The 21,957-nt window shown below is 47.6% G+C and overlaps 1 protein-coding gene across 1 annotated transcript in view; it reads left to right on the top strand.

Moving 5' to 3' along the window:
• Positions 1 to 12,616: 12,616 nt before the first annotated feature.
• ARID1A (AT-rich interaction domain 1A) overlaps positions 12,617 to 21,957 on the top strand; it is a 104,142-nt gene continuing 94,801 nt past the window's right edge. The window contains exon 1 of the mRNA XM_049775150.1: positions 12,617 to 13,798. Within this exon, the coding sequence (XP_049631107.1) occupies positions 12,617 to 13,798 (1,182 nt within the window). The remainder of the gene's footprint in view (positions 13,799 to 21,957) is intronic.

Genomic DNA, 21,957 nt, shown 5'->3' with positions numbered 1-21,957 from the left:
TTTGGGAGGTTTGAAGCCACTGTGTATACAATATTGTAGTAAGAGGATTTTCTATTTAGAGTAAACTGAATGAGACTAACATCCAAAAATCAAAAAGTGGAAAATTCCAGGCTGCTTTAAACATATTAAAGTGAAGAGATGATCATTTGACTTCCTGGAAACCACTTCTCTGATATGTCTAAACAAGTATCATTCATATGATTAGATTTTGTGTTTATTAGTCATTACAGTTTATAAATTGATATAGACACTTGAAAACATGACTTAGAATAAGTCTGGTCATTTCTATCAAATAGTAAGATGGTGTCCAAACTGCAGGCTCTTTGCTTTGAATACTGGGTAGATTATCATCCTTTAGCTTTGTTCTTCTCCAATACCCCCACTCTTACTACCCTCTAGGAAAACGCACTTAGTAGAGTTTTCTTCTGTCTTTGCAGTGCTCCATTCCTGAAAATCCCTTTACCATTTTTTTTTGTCCAGTTTCATTTTTTTTTTTGGAAGATGACAGTGTAGAATATATTTGATATAGTCCTAATCCTGGCCAACATCTGTGATTCTTTAAAAACTTTATGGGGACTAGGGCATTTTCCTTGCACACGGCCAACCTGAGTTCGATCCCCAGCATTCCATATGGTCCCTCTGATCCTGTCAGTAGTAATTTCTGATCACAGAACCAGTATAAACTCCGGAGCACTGCTGGGTGTCATCTAAAAACAAACAAAATAATAGGTCTGGGGCCGGAGAGATAGCATGGAGGTAAGGCGTTTGCCTTTCATGCAGGAGGTCATCAGTTCGAATCCCGGCGCCCCATATGGTCCTCTGTGCCTGCCAGGAGCAATTTCTGAGCGTGGAGCCAGAAATAACCCCTGAGCACTGCCGGGTGTGACCCAAAAACCACAAAAAAAAAAAAAATAATAGGTCTGCAGGAGTAGAAGTGATGCAATAGTGGGTAGGGTATTTGCCTTGCACTCAACCAACTTGGATTTAATCTCTGACATTTCACTTGGTCCTCCCTAGTACATCCAGGGGTAATTTCTTTTCTTTACTTTTTGTTTGTTTGTTTTTGGGTCACACCCGGCAGCACTCAGGGGTTACTTCTGGGACTACACTCAGAAATTGCTCCTGGCAGGCTCGGGGGACCATATGGATGCCAGAATTTGAACCAATGACCTTCTGCATGCAAGGTAAATGCCTTACCTCCATGCTATCTCTCCGCCCCCCCCACCCCCGCCTTACCACTGTGCTATTACTCTGGCCTCTAAAATTTATATTTTTTAATGTCTGTATCTATGTTCTGGATTTGAAATGATAAAATTAAAAAGCCTAAATTAAATGAAAAACAAATATTATCTAATTGTGTAGAAAATGTTTTTCCTGTTAAATATTTCACATATTTGGCATAATATACTGAAATATGATGTCAGAGGTGTGTGTGTCTGCTTATGAAGTGTGTGATAGAGGTGAGGGAGAGTCTAGGTCAGCTACCTTAGTGTGTTCAATGGTGAAGAACTTACTCTCTAAATTAATTAATCTTCAATTAGCAGATCACTGAGGATATGAATCACTCACTGGCAGTCAAAAGGTGATGTCAGTGAACGGTTCTGGCTCAGCATGACTGCTTCTGTTTACTATTGCATTTTGTCCTAGCACTATTGTTATTGCAGGACTCTGCTGTGTATTTTATTGTGGGACTATAGAATGTCTATGCCAAGGATAGTATTAATAAGTATTCTAGGTGATAGTTAAAACAAGGGACAAAGTGCTTAATTAAATGTGTAAGTATGGTTTTGGAATGATGAAGCATATTATTAGTTTTTAGTTGAAAGAATAACATGCAGGGCCAGAGAGATAGCATGGAGGTAAGATGTTTGCCTTGCATGCAGAAGGTCGGTGGTTCGAATCCTGGCATCCCATATGGTCCCCTGTGTTGTGTATGTAAATATTTTGGGGGATTACTATGTTGCTCACCCTAATCTGATTAGGTGATTGTGCCCTACCCTAGGGTGTGACCTGGCATTCTGCCCCCACCCTAGGGTAGGACCTGATTCTGCTTCCACCATTGGTTGGTATCTGATCCCACCATTGGGTGGGACCTGACTCTGGACTATAAGAGCAAGGGTCTGTGGAAGGCGAGAGGCTTTTTGCTGGCTGGAACTGAATCGGAGTCTTTGGACTTCAGTTTTGTCCATCCGAATAAAGCAAATATTTCCACGAGCCTGATTGTCTGCGAGCTGTTTACCCGCCGTTTCACCTCAGAACCGTGGGCTAGACAGGGTGGCAGACACGTGCTCCGAGCTGGAAGAAAAGGGCCTCATTCTCCATCCCTCCATCAGTCAACCTCTTCAGGGGCTGTCCTGCTACACCCTGAGCCTGCCACGAGTGATTTCTGAGCATTGAGCCTGGAGTAACCCCTGACCTGAATGCTGCCAGGTGTGACCCAAAAACAAAACAAAAAAACAAAAAAAGAAAGAAAGAAAGAAAGAAAGAAAGAAAGAAAGAGGAAGGAAGGAAGGAAGGAAGGAAGGAAGGAAGGAAGGAAGGAAGGAAGGAAGGAAGGAAGAAGGGAAAAGAAAAGAAAAGAAAAGAAAAGAAGGGGCCGGGCGGTGGCGCTGGAGGTAAGGTGCCTGCCTTGCCTGCGCTAACCTAGGACGGACCGCGGTTCGATCCCCCGGTGTCCCATATGGTCCCCCAAGAAGCCAAGAGCAACTTCTGAGCGCACAGCCAGGAGTAACCCCTGAGCCTCACAGGGTGTGGCCCAAAAACCAAAAACCAAAAAAAAAAAAAAAAAAAAGAAAAGAAAAGAAAAGAAATAACATGCTTTCATGTGGCCAGAGTGGTGGCACAGCAGTAGGGTGTTTGCCTTGCACACGGCTGACCTAGGAAGGACCGAGGTTTGATCCCCCAATGTCCCATATGGTCCCCCAAGCCAGGAGATATTTCCTGCGCATAGCCAGAGCTAACCCTTGAGCGTCATCGGGTGTGATCCAGAAAAAAAAGAAAAAGAAAAAAAGAAAGAAAAAGAAAGAATAACATGCGTTCAGGATGAGCTCCAGGAGAAGACCAACTGTGGTGCAACAGTGGATAGGAGCAGACATATAACTGCAGGACTACTGAAGATGCATGAGATGTGAAGTCTAGAGAGAAAGTGATGGAGTTAAGGTGCTCACCTTGAATCATTTTGTGGCCAGCCCTCATTTGATACCCAGAATCACATATGGTCCTCTGAGAAGTGTCAGGAGTGATCCCTGAACACAGAGGCAGGAGTAAACCCTTGAGCACAGTATGTGAGACCCAAAACCAAACAAATAGGGGCTGGAGAGATAATATAGTGGGTAGGGTGCTTGCCTTGTACACAGCTATCACAGATTAGATTCTCAACACCTCTGCCAGGAGTGATCCCTGAGTGCAGAGTCAGGAATAAGGCCAGAGTACCAGAATGTGTGACATCAAAACAACAAAAAAATAAATCATGAAAGGTGTGGTTCCAAAGGAGATTGTGCCCTCTACCATATTTGATTAAGTTTTTAAGTAATTCCTGCCTAACTACTTCACAATCAGTTATAAATTATGCTGCTGATGAATTACTAAAAATCTGTCAGGTTGGATCTGCATGATTTTATCTTTTTTTTTTTTTTTTTGGTTTTTGGGCCACACCCAGCAGTGCTCAGGGGTTACTCCTGGCTGTCTGCTCAGAAATAGCTCCTGGCAGGCACAGGGGACCATATGGGACACCGGGATTCGAACCAACCACCTTTGGTCCTGGATCGGCTGCTTGCAAGGCAAACGCCGCTGTGCTATCTCTCCGGGCCCTGGATCTGCATGATTTTAAACAACTTCTTTTTTTAATTTCTGGGTCACACCCAATGGCACTCAGGAATTACTCCTGGCTGTGTGTTCAGAAATCACACGTAACCAGCATGGAGACCATATGGGATGCCAGGATTCGAACCACTATCCTTCCTGGATTAGCTTCTTGCAAGGCAAACGCCTTACTGCTGTGCCATCTCTCCAACCTCTTAAACTTCTTTTTTGAGATTATCTTTTTAATGTTTGTTTTGCTTTGCTTTTGGGCCACACCCGATGGTGCTCAGGGATTACTCCTGGCTCTGCACTCAGAAATCACTCGGGGAACCACATCGGATGCCAGAGATCAAACCTGGGTCGGTCACATGCAAGGCAAATGCCCTACTGCTGTACTATCACTCCAGCTCTGATATTATCTTCTTTATAAGGCCACATAATACTTCAACTACGTATTTTATGAGTTTCTCTTGAAAACTCTATTATTATATCTAAAAAATAACCCAGAAAACACACACATTTGGGCCTAACTAGTATCCTTCTTTCTAGAACACTTTGGACTTCTAATTTTAGATGGATAAAACATAACACCAGCAATGATCTTCAGTTTTTGCTGGATAGAATGTTCATATTTTTAGGTAGCTATTATTGATTAGGGAAAAATACTTAAACAGGCTCTTGGACTTTGTTCTAAGGTCAAAAGGGACCTTGCTGGGGCCAGAGAGATAGCATGGAGGTAAAGCATTTGCCTTGCATGCAGAAGGTTGGTGGTTCGAATCCCGGCATCCCATATGGTCCCCCAGCCTGCCAGGAGCGACTTCTGAACATAGAGCCAGGAGTAACCCCTGAGCGCTGCCGGGTATGACCCAAAAACAAACAACAACAAAAATAGGGACCTTGCATTTTAAAATGTGTGATTGGGGGCCAGAAAGATAGCACAGCAGGTAGGGTAGTAGGGTGTTTGTCTTTTATTCGTCCAACTTGAGTTCAATCTCTGGCTCCTCATATAGTCCACCAACCCCTGCCAGAAGTGATTCTTGAATGCAAAACCAGGAATATGCCCTGAGCACTACTGGATGTGCCCTTTAAAATAAATAAAAAATTTAAATGTGTAAATTCTTTTCTGGTCTAAGTGCTTGGGACAAAAGTGGTATCTAATGTTGCCTGACTACACTTCTTTATTTTTTAATTTAATTTATTTGGGGAGCAGATTGGGCAATGCTCAAAAGATATTCCAGTTTTTGTGTTCAGAGGTGCCAAGGATGTTAGTAAGGCTTGTAGCAAGCAATACAAGTGCCTTAATCTGTTATTTATTTTGTTTGCTTTGTTTTTGTTTTGGGGCCACACCCGATGACTCTCAGGAGTTCCTCCTGGCTATCGCTCAGAAATCTCTCCTGGCTTGGGGGACCATATGAGATGCCAAGGGATCGAACTCTGGTTCGTCCCAGGCTAGTGGGGGCAAGGCAGATGCTTTACAGTTTGCACCACCACTCTGGCCCCAAGTGCCTTAATCTGTACCATCTTTCCAACACTATTGTTTGATTGTAGTTTGTAGATAGGTTCTGTTAAAACAAAAACACACTGTGGAGAACAGAGGTGTATGTGTGTGTGTGTGTGTGTGTGTGTGTGTGTGTGTGTGTGTGTGTGTGTGTTTCAGTTGCTGTTTTTAAAAACCCTGCTGGTTAGACTCAATGAAAAGTATTTGATTATTTCTCTTATCTCCTTTCTCTTCCACAGCAAGATTGGAAGAACAACACACTCTAGCACAGGCCTCAAGACGTCTTTTTGGAAAAATAGGCCATTAAGAATCAACCTGCAGAGCTGGAGAGATAGCATGGAGGTAAGGCGGTTGCCTTTCATTCAGGACAGTGGTTCGAATCCCAGCATCCCATATGGTCCCCCATGCCTGCCAGGGGCGATTTCTGAGCATAGAGCCAGGAGTAACCCCTGAGCACTGCTGGCTGGGTGTGACCCAAAAACCAAAAAAAAAAAAAAAAAAAAAGAATCAACCTGCTATTCTCTTCACCCCCATCCACACCCTATTTCCTTTAGTGGGTTCTGAATCCAGTTTCATATTGTTAAATTTCAGGGCAGAAAGTGATAATTTGGAAAAGTGCCAAAACTCATTTTAATTGTTCCTGGCAGCTATCTCTCAGTGTCACTGGTAAATTCTGCATCTTACTGGAGAGCCACAGTAACTACCACAGTAGTTCCTCAGCTGACCTTTTTGTTCTGTCCACTCTTATCTTTGGAAGAAGCCATTTTTTTTGTAGGGATAGTCAGGTTTCAATTCTATTAAAACTAGTCAGAATACTTTTCTTTGGGGACTATATATATTTTTGCCTTATAGGTTCCTTTACTTTTTTTTTTTTTTTTTTTTTTTAATTCTTACACAAAGAGTCTGGGGTGGTGGTGCTGGAGAGTTCTTCTGTGGTTATGATGCAGAGAACTGACTGGCAGCACATTTGCAGTCAGCCTCCTCTCCTGTTTCCCTGGACTGCAAATCTGCCTCCCTCCATTTTGTCAGTGCTCACACTGTGTTTTTTCCTCCCCTTTCCAACTCTGTTCCACAGAACTTGTGTAAGAGCAAGACTCCATTCCAGATCCATTCCAGAGTTGCTATGAGAAACTTCTCCACTCTTTCCTATCTCAGTAAAATGGCAGTGTAAGAAAGCTTTATGAAATCAAGGGCTGAAGGGAAAACCCACCTAGAAGATTTGATTTTCCTTCCTAGTTTCTTCTTCACCCTCACTTTGAAAATTTTTCATTACAATCATCTTATATAAGTAAAAATTTCTCACATTGGCATTAAAGAATAAAGAAAATAAAAATAGCTTACATTGGTTTAATATGGGAAATCAAAGATAACAGACCTTTCCTGTTCCTGAGCAATAACCTTCAGTATAAGACTAGTGATCTTATCTTTCCTTGGTTTACTGTTGGTACTTAGCTCTCTAAACATAAAAATGGCTTAGTATTATAAGTACAGAATACTAAGTTGTTTAGTTTTTTTTTTCTGATAGATTGTAAATGGCTTACAAGCTATTTTACAAGATTTTGGGTAACTACTTTTTTTTTTTTATTAGTTGTGAATACAAACATTCAGTGACGCCCCGCAATTTCCAAATTCCTAATATACTCTGTCGTTTTTTATTAACATTCCAGTACCCAAGTTTGTTTGTTTGTCTTTAAAACATTAGTAGTTTTACTCTGTCTTCTTTCAAAAAGACCCAGCAAGCTAGGCAGTTAGGCTTGCAGATAAGGAGAATGCATGTATCTGGGTCTAAGGGTTTAGTACCTTTTCTCTTGATAAAGTGACTCTGGGTGTTATAATTTTTTTGAAACCCACCACAAACAAGACCATCTTGTATCTTTTGGGGGGAGGGGCACATCCAGTGGTGCTCAGGGGTTATTCCTGGCTCTGCGATCTCGAAAATCACTCCTGGCATGTGGCTGGAGAGATAGCATGGAGGTAGGGAGTTTGCCTTACATGCAGAAGGACGGTGGTTCAAATCCCAGCATCCCATATGGTCCCCCGAGCCTGCCAGGAGTGATTTCTGAGCATAGAGGCAGGAGTAACCCCTGAGCACAGCCAGGTGTAACCCAAAAACAAAAAAATTACTCCTGGCAGGCTCAGGGGAGCATATGGGATGCCTAGCATCTAAGCCAGGCTGGCAGCATGCAAGGCAAATGACCTAAGCTCTGTGCCCCTCTTTGTTTTGTTTTTGACTTTGACTTTCATTTTTTGTGGATGTGACAGTGAGGATAATTAAAAAAATAATTTTTTTTAACAAGGGCCACACCTAGTGCTGCGAGGGGGGGAGGGAAGGTAGGGAGAATGGAAGCAGTGTATGTAGTAGTAGAATTGAACCCAGGGTCTGGCACATGTCTAGTATGTTCCCTACCCCTTGATACTAGGCCAGTAAAGATAATTCTTATTTTATACCGGTACCAAAAAAGCAACTTGACTTATGCCTAAGGGTATTTTTACATAACTACTCTTATGGTGGAGAAAGAAAAAAGTCTCATTCAGAAATTAACATTCTAAAAAATGTGTTTCTTATCATTCTGAATGCAAATTACCCTTGAATTGTTTTTTAAGACTTTCAGAGGAGTGAAAAAGTAGTTGTTGAAACCCACCAAACGTGTTGCCTCTGGGGTGGCTTCTTTGGGATTTTAGTTGTTGGTCAGATAGTTTTACTGGAGGGAGCTGCTGAGAACCATTCAGGCTCCATTCCACTTCCCTCCTTAGGAATCCAGTTCGGACTTTTGAGCTCCCGCCTGGGAGCCGGTAATGTAATGAATTGCCTTGACTCTCGCTTCAATCCACTTTCCTCGCTTAATATGCAGCCCAAAGTTTTGCAGCTCGCTGTCAGATGGTTGTGCTAGACTTTCACACTGCTCTCCAAGCCTCCGCTGGGGCAGTTTCTGAACTCAGAGTTACAAACTTTAAGAAACAGACAGTTCCAGGCGGAAATCCACGCCAGGCTTTGAACTCTGCTTCTGGCTTCCGTCAACTGACAGAGTTGCCCTTTTGCTCAAACTCGCAGCTCCAGTTCGCACTCGAGAAAGCTCTGCTGGGTGTCTTCTACTTGGCCACTGCGGGAACGCTTGTGTGTGGGGGGCATGATTCTGGACTCCACCGTGTCCCCGCTTTTTTTTTCTTTTTTCTTTTTTTTTACCGAATTCCGAATCAAACAATCCTTCACTGGGGGCCCCTGGGTTGAAAGCATCTTTCCCCAAAAGGAGTATATATATATATATATATATATATATATATATATATAGAGAGAGAGAGAGAGAGAGAGAGAGAGAGAGAGAGAGAGAGAGAGAGAGAGAGAGAGAGAGAGAGAGAGAGGAAGGAAGGAAGAAGCTCTGAGACCAGCCCGCTCTTTTGTTTGCTGAGTTTTGCATGTCGGAGACTTTAGGAGGGAAACAAATAACGAGAGAGGAAGAAGGGTTATCCTCTTCCCTGTGAAGAGTCTCTCGGAGCAAACCCTCCAAGCCTCGCTTCCATATTTTGCAGTCGACTGTGGATTTTCATAGGTTGTTCCCTTCTTCTCGGGCCCAATCCAAGCGCACAGTCTGTGCAGCCGGATGAATGCTGAGCACTTCCTCTGCCATTTGCAGGCGGTTGGGCCCGGCAGCCCTGCCCCCCACCTAGCGAGGCCGCCGTAGCTCGAGCTGAGAGGGAGTCGAGGCGCCGAGCGAGCTGAAACTCCGCCCGATCCGCTCCGCCGAGCCGGAAATCCAGGCCGCGTTTGCCGAGGGGCCCGTGGTCGGGGCTGGTGATAAGAACTCTCTTGTGAGGGAGAGAGCGAGACTTTAGTCCGGTTTCCATGTCAACGATTCAGTCCATATTTGCCATCAGGCTGTTGGTGGCTGGGGCGCTGTTGCGAGGGGAGCGCTGTCCTAGTCCTCCTTCTCCAATCTGCGCCGGGATTCCTGAGCTGCCTGCCGGGGTGTGGGGTTAAAAGGCTGGGGCCGTGGGGGCCAAAACTCCACCGAGGGGAGGACCCCGCTCCCCCAAACCCGGGGCTCGCCGCTCGGGCCAGCCACGTGCCCTGCTCGTCCCCTCCCCCCTTTCCCGCTGCCCTGGCCCTGGGGGGAGCGAATGGGCCAGTTTCTGAGAAAGTTCCCTTTAACCGGCAGTCCCTGGGATGGAGAGTGGTGTGGGGCTCGAAGAAGCACTGAAGAGGACCCGAACGGAAAAAAAAATCTTTTTAATACGGAAAAGGAGAAATCCCATATTACCTCCTCCGACCCTGGAGAATAGATTTTTTAAAAATATACTTTATCTTCTTGTTCGGTTAAAATGGCTGTTTTAAAAACAGCGTGCCCACGTGTAGAAAAAGAATTCTCGCTCTTTGCAAATTTTGTAGCCCTTGAAGAAAGTGGAGGAGCGCTTCCTTAGAGACAGATCCTTCTGACTTCCAGATTTTCACTGGGCTCCAGGTTTCCCATTACACTCCAGCTCTGAGGAAAATGGCAGGGTAATTGCATGTAAAAATTTCCTCATTTGTGTGCAGGACTCAGGACTGTTTGCCAGCTCAGAGGCAGTTGATTAAATAGCCAAGCTCCATTTATGAGGCAGCCTATAATTTGGTTTCTGGGAACTAATGCACTGGGAGTTAGTTGTTGCTCCGGAGGACAGTGAGTGAAACCAGGGCACTGCCGGTTCCAGTTAGAGAGATCTTGGGAGTCCGGTTTGGCTTTAGGCTTTGTGGGGTAGGGGAGGGGGAGGAGACGCAGGACTGTCCTCCTCAGCTGGAAGATCTTGCCTTTTTATAAGACGCTCTTACGCTTTTCAATGAGAGCTGTTTTGAATCCTTCACAATGACCAGTGACTTACCCAGAACTCCAGGAACCTAGGGATTCTAGAAGTTCTAAGAGGATGAGTCTATGCTAAAGACATCTCCATTTGTAAAGTCTGAGGAGGGAAGGAGGCATTGGTGTTCAATGGCCCTGCTGGCCTAATGGGGTTGAAATTCTCTGAGGCAGGTCAGCTTGGCAAACTATTGGTCTGATGAGAAGGCCTTGCTAGAATTTTTGGTGGGGTCTGTAGTTTGAGAGCTTTTTGTGTCTCTAGGTCAGTCTCCTAGAATGTAATGGTGAACCTTGAAGTCTTTACACTGGAGGCTAGAAAACATTCAGTTGCATCCATTTATGAGTTGTTGGACTATCCCTTTTTCATTTGGGGGGTGATGGTTTTCCTCCTTTTGTGTATTATTCTGCTGTGGTTTGTTTAAATACTCACATGTCTCGTCTCCCATTTCTGGAACCTTGTACCTGGTCTCATTACAGTCCTACTCAATGAAGACTGGTACTGTAGGTCTTTGTGGACCGTTCTCTTAGGAAGCAAAGATGGATGAAACTTGGGTTCCCTCTGCGTAAAGTAGCCTTTTTTTTTAAAGGGGTAATTTTGTCAGTGGTAGGATGATCTGCCTTGGCCTCAGACACCTTGTGATGTTTTCATCTATTGTTGAAAATAGCCCAACTTGATCGCTTTAAAGGTTAATTAGACAGGGAGAAGTTTGGGGATTCAGCTCCTTTCTGTTTATCGAGTCCCACAGCAGTGCTCTGACCTGGGGGCCTGCTCTGGCTCTGGCAGCATGTACCCCCAGGACCCTACCAGGCCTGCGGTGGGGGAGGGGGGCCATGTGGTCTTGGGGATTTGGCTGGGGGACCGCCTTCCACTCCTCTGCACCCCCCTCCCTCCTGCTTTTAAAAACCTGTGTCCTTAGAAGGCCAACAACCCTCCAGTCCGTAAAGTGGGGACAATTAGACCTCATGCCCTCAGGGCCGCGTGAGGAGCTCAGAGGGCAGGGCCGGGCAATTGGGAAATGGAATGCCCAACAAGGACCAGTTATTTCTTGTGGCTTGTAAAATGTCCCCTGCCTGCACTCTCCTCTGGGCTGAGTCTTTAGAGCAGGTTTGTCCAAGGATTTGAAGAAGGAAAGTGCTGTGGAGGTGCTAAGTAGCAGCCAAGAGAGGCCAGGCTCGCTGCCAGGGGGCCAGGCCCGGAGCGGGCCAAATCTGCAGCCGCGAGTAAAGTTCACGCCGCCCGCTCCGAGCGGGTCCGGGCGGCCCGTCCGCGCGGCCCTGAGGGATCGGCCGAGCTCGCGGGCGCCGCACGGGCGGGCGGGAGGCGGCGCAGGCTCCTGAGGGGCGCGCGCTCGCTCCGCGCCGGGTTTTCCCCGAGCCTTAGCGGCGGCGGCGGCGGCGCTGCTGAGCGAAAGCGGCGGAGAGAGCGAGCGAGCGGGCGGGCGAGCGAGCGAGGGAGAGAGGGAGAGAGGGCCAGCCGCCGCCGCCGAGGCGACTGCTCTCCCCTCCTCCCTTTGTGGAGGGGAAGGGAGCGAGTTCGTTCCGCCGCCCGCTCCGCTCCGCGCCGGGTTTTGCAGGCGGCCGCGACGGCGCTGGGTAAAATGGCAGTGCTGAGCCTCGTGTCGGAGTGAGGGGGACTCGGAGGCGAGTGGGGCGCTCTCGCCTCGCCTCGCCTAGCCGCTCCGTCCGGCCGCGCGTCCGCCCGCCCGCTCTTCCGCCGCCGCGCAGCCGCTCCGAGGAGCCGCGGCCGGGCCCGGGTGGGGGGAAGAGAGAGGGAGAAAGAAAGAGAAAGAGCAAGAGAGAGAGAGGGAGAGAGAGGCTGGGCTAGGTCGGCCCGCGCGGAAGCTCCCGGCGCCTGGGCTGCTGCCGCTGCCGCTGTTCCCTCAGCCTCAGCCTCAGCCGCGCGCCCTCAGCCCGCCCGCCCGCCGGGGTCCCCCTCCCCCAGCTCCCTCCCTCCCGCCCGCCCGCCCGCCCCTCCCCCGCCGCCCTCCCTCCTCCCTCCCTCCCTCCCCTCCCCGCTCGCTCGCTCGCTCCCTCCCCCTCCCTCCTCCTTTCTCCGGCAGCAGAAAGCGGAGAGTCACAGCGGGGCCAGGCCCTGGGGAGCGGCGCCTCCACCGCCCCCCTCATTCCCAGGCAAGGGCTTGGGGGGAATGAGCCGGGAGCGCCGGGGCCCGCGCCTGCAGAGCCGGGAGCCGCCGAGCCGCCGCCTCCTCCGCCGCCGCCAGCCCGGAGCCGGAGCCTGACCGGCGGGGCGGGGGGGAGCGGAGCCGGAGAGCAGGAGAGCGAGAGCGAGCAGAGAGCGGGAGCCCCGCGAGGCCCGCCCGGGCGGCTGGTGGACAGACTCGAGTCGGGCCCGGGGCGGGGCGGGGCGGGGTGGGCAGAGTCGAGTGGAGTCGAGTCGGTCGGGCGCAGGACCCCCGGAGGAAGCAGCAGGGCCGGTCTGCCGGCGGACGCGGACGCCGCCGCCGCCGCCGCCGCCGCGGGGAGGATCATGGCCGCGCAGGTCGCCCCCGCCGCCGCCAGCAGCCTGGGCAACCCGCCGCCGCCCTCGGAGCTCAAGAAAGCCGAGCAGCCGCCGCCGCCGCCGCGGCCCGAGGAGGCGGGGGCCGAGGCGGCGGCCGCCGCGGCCGAGCGCGGGGAGATGAAGGCGGCCGCCGGGCCCGAGAGCGAGGGCCCCGCCGCGGGCCCGCCGCCGCCGCCGCCGCAGCCACCGCAGCCGCCGCCGCCGGGCAAGGAGCTGCCGGACGGCGCCGAGAGCAACGGGGGAGGCGGCGGCGGCCCCGGCCCCGGCGCAGAGCCGGACCCGAAGAACTCGAACGGCAACGCGGGCCCGAGGCCCGCCCTGAACAATAACCTCGCGGAGCCGCCCGGCGGCGGCGGCGGCGGCGTCGGCGGCGACGGGGTGGGGGCGCCTCCGCACGCGGCCGCCCTGCCGCCCCCCGCCTACGGCTTCGGGCAGCCCTACGGCCGGAGCCCGTCCGCCGTGGCCGCCGCCGCGGCCGCCGTCTTCCACCAACAACATGGCGGACAACAAAGCCCCGGCCTGGCCGCGCTGCAGAGCGGCGGCGGCGGCGGCGGCGGGCTGGAGCCCTACGCGGGGCCCCCGCAGAACTCGCACGACCACGGCTTCCCCAACCACCAGTACAACTCCTACTACCCCGGCCGCGGCGCCTACCCGCCGCCCCCCCAGGCCTACGCGCTGGGCTCCCCGCGAGGCGGCGGCGGCGGCGGCACTCCGGGCTCCGGCGCGGCGGCGGCGGCGGCCGCGGGCTCCAAGCCGCCTCCCTCGTCCAGCGCCTCCGCCTCGGCGGCGGCGTCCGCGTCGGCCTTCGTCCCGCAGCGCTTCGGGGCCATGGGGGGCGGCGGCCCGAGCGCGCCCGGCGGCGGCACCCCCCAGCCCACCGCCACTCCCACCCTCAACCAGCTGCTCACGTCGCCCAGCTCGGCCCGCGGCTACCAGGGCTACCCCGGGGGCGACTACGGCGCCGGGCCCCAGGACGGGGGCGCCGGCAAGGGCCCGGCGGACATGGCCTCGCAGTGCTGGGGGGCCGCGGCGGCGGCGGCGGCGGCGGCGGCCGCCTCGGGAGGGGCCCAACAAAGGAGCCACCACGCGCCCATGAGCCCCGGGAGCAGCGGCGGCGGCGGGGGGCAGCCGCTCGCCCGGACCCCGCAGGTACACAGCTCGAGCGGGGAGGGGGCCGGGGGGAGGGGGTGGGGGCGCGGGGGTGCGGGGCGACCTGGGGAGGAGGGCGCCCCCGGTTCGGGGCCCCCACTGCTGGGGAGCTGCCATTGTCTGGTTTCTTCTCTTAAAATGGCTGCCTGCCTGCCTTCCTCTCCTTCCCTCCTTCGTTTCAGCCTTTGTGTGGGGTTTTCCCCTAGCTGTCTGCTGCCCCGTTCCTCTCTCCCCGTCCCCCTCGGACTCCGGGGGTCTCCCAGGGGGTGCGGGCCAGGGTGTGTGTTCGGGGCAGGGCCCGCGCGCGGGGTGACGGGGTGCTGGGGGCTCGGGTTAGGGGCGTAGGCATCGCTGGGAGCTCTGGAGTCGAGGGGACGCTGCTCTTCTCACCCGACGCACCCCTCTGCTCCGTCCGCCCTCCTCTGGGCCGGTCCCCGTCGGTACTTGGAGCGAGGGGCCCCTCGGGTTCGGGGGACCTCGAGGGAGGGCAGGGAGCTGCTTGGGGGCAGCTAGAGACCCGGCACGGTCCGCCCAGGGCGGCCCGGACCACCTCGTGCCTTGGTCTCCGTCGGCCCAGTGGCCTGGGCTTCTCCCTGAAGTGCTGGTAAACAGCTGAGTGATTGGAGTAGTAAGTGCAGATTGCTTTGGTTTGGGATTTGAATTATGGAGGTAAAATCCTTCTGTCAAAGCCAGGAGACAGTTGGTCTTAGGTTGACATCCTATCTGTGATCTGATTGGCTCCCCATCTCCTGCTCTTGGCCATTTATAATTGCCTCTGATGTAATGGTACAACAATCCTGATGAGCTCATAAACTTTTACACTCTGCTTTTCTGCCAGTGATAACCCAAACCATCTCTACCACTATCTATGCCTTTTATTCCAGGGCTGAAATTGGCTGTGACCTTGAGGAGGGAGGTTTAAGCAGCAATACTGTATCAACAGGAGCAGAGCCCCAGACAGGCTGCCCTTGTTACATTGTGCCCGAAACAAAAGAGGAGGCAGTGGCCTTTTGCTTGTACCTTTGGATTTATTTTGCTTATTATGTTTTATGCAGCTTGAAATAGATTCTGTGTTGTCAGAACAGTAGCTGAGTTTTTCTCTACAATGGGTTTGCTGTTTGTTTTGATTTTGTGACTTTCCTAATGGTATAAATGACTTCTTTGATGGTCTCAAGATGCATTTGTCGGGTAATTTGGACCCTGTTTGCAAAACTGAAATGATTTTTTTTTTTTAATTGCGTGGCAAATGTGGGGTCTTTATGGGAGGGTGTGAAGGTGGAGGAGGAAACTTTCTCCTTGAAAACTGGAAGCTTTCATAATAGGTTCAAATAGTCTGTTTTAAGGAAGACTGGCCTCATTCTTTGTTTACGTGCTGAATCTTAACACTTTCTTTTGTTAATTCAACTTTAAGTGAAATAGCTCAATTTAAAAGGAAGCTAACTTTTTTTAGGATTGAGAGGAGAATTTTCCTTAAGGTTTATTGAGATTTATCAAGTGTTCTGGAATATTAAAAAAAAAAGAGCTTTCTACTTATCAATCATTTCAGAGATTTGGAATGGATATTAACCCTGGCATTAAAAGGAATGTCCCATTATCTGGATGATAAAGGTATAATCACAATATTTCAGATTCGCTTAGACATTAACGTTTGGATCTCTTTTTTTGTATTATTTTCTATCTTCCTCAAGCTAGAGAGAAAATTTGTCAGGAAAACAGGCTATTCTGTAGAGTCATACATCATTTTATAGAGGGAGAAAAATTACCTTCCAAAATTACCTTTTCTCATCCTAGTTGAACCTTTGTGCTATAAGATTGTGTTCACCTAGGCAGCTTAATTAGCTGTATTTCCTCCCCATCCCAGAACTGCTTTTCTACAACTCTATTTAGAGTTGGAAATTTTTTTGGGGAAAAAAATCTCTATTAGATGGTTTGGAGCTCTATGCCTTGACTCTTAAGTCTTCTATAATTTTCTTAAATAAGGTATTTTTTAAAAATTATGTGTCTTTAGAATTACTTCCAGCTTCTGTCTCCTTATTATCCACTTTCTTTTGAGGTTAACTGAAATTTTTACTATTTTAAATCTCACTGTTTTAAATTTTACTGTTTTGGAAACAGAATTTAGGGGTAAACCAAGGCTCATTAAAAAGCCAAAATTCTAATTCTGATTAAGGGAGGGGTATTCAGGCAGACACTTTGGGGGAGGGGAGTAAACCCTCTTTTCAATATAGTGATAGCTATTTTTAGCCACTAAGCAAATATTTAAGCACTTTCTGTAAATGAGGCACTAGGCTATGTCCTGGGTAAAATGATAATGAAGATACTACTATTTAGAAAATTGCCTGTGCTTCATTTGTATTAGTTTTTGGACACCCCCTCCTCTTTTTCTTGGACGTGTTCAGGGCTTATACCTGGCTTTGTGCTCAGGAATCACTCTGGCAGTGCCCATGGGGATCATGTACAGTGCCTGAAGGGATCCTGGGTAGGTCTCTTACAAGGCAAGACAACCATTCCCAGGCCCTGGACTCCTCAAGACATTAAGTCTATGATCTTTGTGACCCAGAGAATGATGGGTGAGCTTAAAACAAACAGTATAATATTCAGTATTGTGAACTAGCTTTTTAGATAAGTAGATGAGTAGTTTATTCTGAATTCCTTTTCACTACTTGGGGATAAGTTTGGTTACTCCATGATCCCAACTAACTTAAATAATAGTATGGTCTTGCTCTGTCCCTTTATTTCTCTAACTCATTTTTTTTTCTTAACTTATTCTTTAATTAAAATATTTCACAAGGAAGTGATACAGCTAAAGTGTTAATGTTATCATTTGGCTCTGTATAGGAGATAAATATTAGGTAAGTATTGTGGCTGAGGCTTTCTCATGGGAAGGGAGATCCCAACAGGCATATTCTCTTTATCCTTTTTCATAAGGAGTATGAAAGTTGGTGTCTCATTATGTTGAATCCTCCTACTGATGGAAGGTTAACTATATTCTTAAAACTGATGTAAACAAAGCTTACTTAGATTGCTTTTAGCTTTAGTACCTTAAGTCTATCTTTACAAAGTAAAAGAAAAAAAATAGAATGAGTAGCTCAGAATCAAGATGGATTTGATTGCGAGGTTTGGCTGTTGGTTCCTGCTATGGAAATAATAAATGTATTTCTGATTCCTGGGGAACAAATACATAGGTATTCTGGATTTATCATGGGAATATATTCTGGTAGAAACTCTCAATTGGCTGTGGAATATAGAACTCTAGAAATTTCCTCAAGGAGAATAGAAAAACCACACTGCTATCTGAGAGAATTAGGAATGATGGGAGTTAGATGGTAATGAGAGAAGGAAAAATAATTAGGATAAAGGTTCACTTCTTTTGAGTTGGGTTCTACTAAGACTTTGTTTTTGTTTTTTTCACACTTAGGGGTTACTTCTGGCTATATGCTCAAAATCGCTCCTGGCTGGGGGGACCAGATGGTACGTTGGGGAACCAACCCAGCTCCGTCCTTGGTCAGCTGCATGCAAGGCTAATGTCCTACTGCTGCGCCATTGCTCCAGCCCCTGCTAAGACTTTTCTTAGGCTCTTTATTTGTGTAACAGAGTAACCATGACAAGTGGCACTAGCTACTGTAATGAGATGTCTTGGATTGCATTAAAACATACATATATTGGATTGACTTCTGTGGAGTGTGATGTCTACAGTATGCCTTTTTGCAAAAAAATTCGTGAACTTCTAAAACTGAAAATTAGGCTAGCAAAACCTTTTCTTATTTTTTACTCTAAAAAGTTTGTTTTGAATTGATTTCAAATTCCCAAATTCAAGAAGCAATCGAAGCATGCAAATATAGCTAAAATATGGTATCCAAAAATAAATTGGCATGGAATAGTTCTCTCCTGCCAGAGCTGTGAAATGAGACTTGATTCCCTCAGTTTTTTTATCTTTTTTTTTGATGTTTAGGTTGCTTATTATTATTATTACTGATGTACATCGAGTTTGTGGCAGAGTAGTCAGGGGTAAAGAGTATAGAATTCAGACTTTAGTTCCACTTGTGGTTCTGAATTAAGTTCTGTAACTTTAGGCCAGTCATTTCCTTTCAGTTTTTCACAGGCTCGTGATCAGTAAAATTAAGTTGGTGGCTACATAACCCCCATAACCATTTGATGCTACACATTTGTTTGCTTCCATAAATCGTTTGTTGTGAAGGCAAATGAAGGGAGCAAGGGCAGGCAAATCACAGCTAAGCTTGTTCAGTGCTGTGTCCAGGAGTGTACTGAAGGGGAGCCATATATATATTATGAGGGATTTGAACCAGAGTTTTTGTAATCACAGCACATACAAGGGAAGTGCCATATCTCCTGTACTACTCCAACACTTTCTGAAGAATATGTGCAGAAGATAGATTCTTTGTACATGTTTTTTCAATAAAGGTGTCGATCCCATGTTTATTTCCCTTGCGTTCAAGAACTCAAAGTTATTTACTTCAGAGGATTTCCACAAACAAACTTTGAATTTGGGTGCCATGATGGTGTGTGGCCCTTTTCAGAAAAGTCCTACCAGATTGTTTTGCCCTATTAATCTGTTTGCCATTAGTCACTCTGTCTAGCAGGTGGTTTTAAAACACTAAACAGTAATTTAAAAATTAAACAGATTTCATTATAGCAAGACTTTTAAAATGTTATTTCAGTATCTCCAAGTAGGAATTTTTGGAGAAAGAATGGGAGTAGTGTGGATTGACAAATTCAGCTTGAACCATTCTTTTGGGGGAATACAGTGTTGGTGGAAAGAGAGGTAGCTGTAAGCTCACCAGACTTCTGGTGTTTGGACAGGTTTTTATGTCTGATTTGGGCAGTTGATTGTAATCTGAGTGCCTGAACTTGCCCAGTAAATTTAACTGGGAGAGGAGCAAAAAATTCTGAGAGTAGATGAAGAAAAATCAAGTAGTTTAAAGTCTTTTTGCTTCCTAGGTTTTTTTTTTTTTTTTTTTTCTGTGTTACTTTTTTTTTCGGGCCACACCCGTTGCTCAGGGGTTACTCTTGGCTAAGCACTCAGAAATTGCCCCTGGTTTGGGGGGACCATATGGGACGCGATCTTTCCTTGGCTAGCGCTTGCAAGGCAGACACCTTACCTCTAGCGCCACCTCGCCGGCCCCGCTTCCTAGATTTATTTGCCTTTTTTCCTGTCTTTGGTTTTTCAGACTGCACGGTGTGATTTGCACGTGGTCCTGGAAATGCTGTGCTTTCTTCAACACACCTGAATTTCCTTGCTAAGCTTGGTTTAGTAGTTTACAAGTTTAATTTAGGCATACTTAGAGGTATGCTAGAAGAAACCTTCCTTTATAAAAGGAGGGAAAGGTGTTATTTCTCTGCTTGACATAGCAGCTTCTTCCTCTCTGAAGGAACCAAATGTTTTAGAGCTTTGTGTAAATACTTGCTGAGCTGTCAATATGTACCCAGGAGGTTTCTGGAGTAAGATGTAAACTGCTTTATAGAATGTTTGACAGACAAATTAATAAACAGTTTTCAAGCAAAGCTAATGCTAGTCTCTTCTCGTGGTACAGTAAAATAACATTGGTGGAAAAAGACTTTGGGGATGGGAAGATTGGAGTGTGTGCTTTTGTGTATGTGTGTGTGTGTGTGTGTGCGCGTGCGTATGCCCTGAGAGAATGAGAGATGTAAAGATAGTGTGACCTGAGAGAGAGGCCTTTGTGGCCTTGGCTTTATACTGAGTTAAGGGAACATGGAACCCTGCTCAAAAATCTAATGTAGTTTCAGAATGAAAATAAACAAGTTCAGATACAGGGCCCTATCTCTAGTAAGGTAAGCATGCTTCATAAGCTTGGTTTATAAGATTTGGAGTTTTAAAGCCTTGTCTTTTAGAAATGTTTTGTAGTTCAGTGAGAGGTTTTTAGAATAGGATTTGCAATTTGAAATATCATAAAGGGGAAAAATATCAAAGGTCCACCTCAGTGTGGACCTCAGACTCTGATCTGATTTGCTGTGGCCCTCATAATAAACTCCCTCAGAGGCTGGGATAAATTTATAATACTGGGTTCCTTTTTTGTATCAGACACTTCATATACCTGGGTCAGTGCAAAGTTCAAATTTTTAGAGACCCACTAAATTGTGCCTGAGGGTTTATTTGGTCTCTGTCTTGATATTGGTGTTTTGATTTCTTCAGCAGAACATTGTTTTTATGGAGGAAGAAATATTTTAGAAATATTATATGCTTGCCAGTGGTCCTTTGCTTTGTAATCTTATGAAGTGATAGGATTTACTTTCTCCAGGTCTCTTTCTTTGGTTTTTGGACCATACCTTGTGGTGCTGGGGGCTAGCTACATCAGGTTATATGCTTGGGACTGTGTAGTGTCGGGCTAAAACTAGGGTATCTTGCATTCAAAGCACATGCTCAGTTCATTCAGCTCTCTCTCTCTCTCTCTCTCTCTCTCTCTCTCTCTCTCTCTCTCTCTCTCTCCTCTCTCTCTCTCTCTCTCTCTCTCTCTCTCTCTCTCTCTCTCTCTCTCTCTCTCTCTCTCTCTCGGTTTTGGGATCTCTTGGTTTTGGGATCTCTTGGTTTTGGCACTGCTCAGGCTCTGTGCTCAGAAATTGCTCCCTGGCAGGCACGGGGGACCAGATGGGATGCTGGGATTCGAATCACCATCTTCTTGGGTTGGCTGTATGCAAGGCAAATGCCCTACCGACACGCTATCTCTTCGGCTCCTGAACTCTCTTTGGCCCTCTTTTAAGTTCTTATTTATTTGATTTTTAGTTTTTGGGCCTCTCCCAGCAATGCTCAGAGGTTACTCCTGCCTCTGCACTCAAGAATTAACTTCTGGTGGTACTTTGGGAACTATATGGGATGATGGGGATCCCTGGTTGGCCACATACAAGGCAAACTCCCTACCCACTATACTATTCCTCCACACACACCCCCCTTTTAAAAAAAATTAAAAAAATGCTTGGAATGGGGACTTTTGATTCTAGATTTGATCTCATGACCTCATACATGCAAGGCATGTGAGCTGCTACTTGGGCTGAATCCTTCTCCAAGTCTATTAACTATTTTTTGTTTTTGTTTTTGGGCCACACCTGGCTGTGCTTAGGGTTACTTCTGACTCTGCTCAGGAATCACACTGGTAGGCTCGGGGCCATATGGGATGCTGGGGATTGAACCCGGGCCAGTTGTGTACAAGGCAAATGGCCAACCCGCTACCACTGTGCTATCTCTTTGGCCCCTCTTACCTCTTTTTTTAGTGAATTCTAATTTTCTTTATAGTTTTGAGAGGTGGGGCATGGAAGAGCCATACCTGGTAGTGCTTCAAGGTTGCTCCTAGCTTTGTGCTTTGAAGGTCAGTTCTGGTGGTACTCAGGTTATATGGATTTAGCCAATTGAATTGCCTCTCTAGTCTAAAATCAAATTTTCTTTTTTAAAAATTTTTCTTTTTTTTTTTAATTTATTATGAGTTTTTTGACCTCTCCTGCAGGTATTCAGGGAACCTAAGCCACATTCAAGGCAAGCATCTATTTTTGTTTGTTTTTGGACCATACCTTGCTCTACTCATGGCTTAGTTCTGGTTCTGTGCTTCGGGTTTATTCCTGGCAGGGCTCTGGGGTCCAATCAAGTGATCACTTAATGGTAGAACACTATTGGTGAAGGCATGAGGCCACAGATTTGATTCAGGAGGGAGCTACTGCCACAGATCCTTGAGCCACAGCATTTGTGGTATATCACACACTACAACAAAGTATGTGAGTATCGCAACTAATGGTTGCTAGATCATTGCAATGACAAAATGGAATGGAATGGATTGGGTGGGGGGGGATTGCTACAGACTTTGCTTTTAATTTTAGGGGCCAGAGTGATAGTACGGTTGGTAGGGTGCTTGTCTTGCATGTGGCCAACCTGAATTTGATTCCTGGCAATAAAGTCTTCTGAGCACTGCTGGAAGTATTTCTGCACTGCTCTGAGCATTGCTGGGTGTGGCCTCAAAACAGCAACAACAACAACAACAACAACAACAAACAGGGCCAGAGAATAGTATACTTTCTTTGCAGGCAGTTGATGAGGTTCAATCCCCGGCATACAATAAGGTCTTCAGATCAACAACAGGAGTAATACCTGAGTACCAAACCAGGAGTAAGCCCTGAGTATTGCCAGGTGTGCTCCC

Source organism: Suncus etruscus, chromosome 6 (genome assembly GCF_024139225.1).
Source record: "Suncus etruscus isolate mSunEtr1 chromosome 6, mSunEtr1.pri.cur, whole genome shotgun sequence".
NCBI classification, from domain to species: Eukaryota; Metazoa; Chordata; class Mammalia; order Eulipotyphla; family Soricidae; genus Suncus; species Suncus etruscus.
Note: the sequence above shows the minus strand (reverse complement) of the source record. Positions and strands in the feature narration are given on the sequence as shown.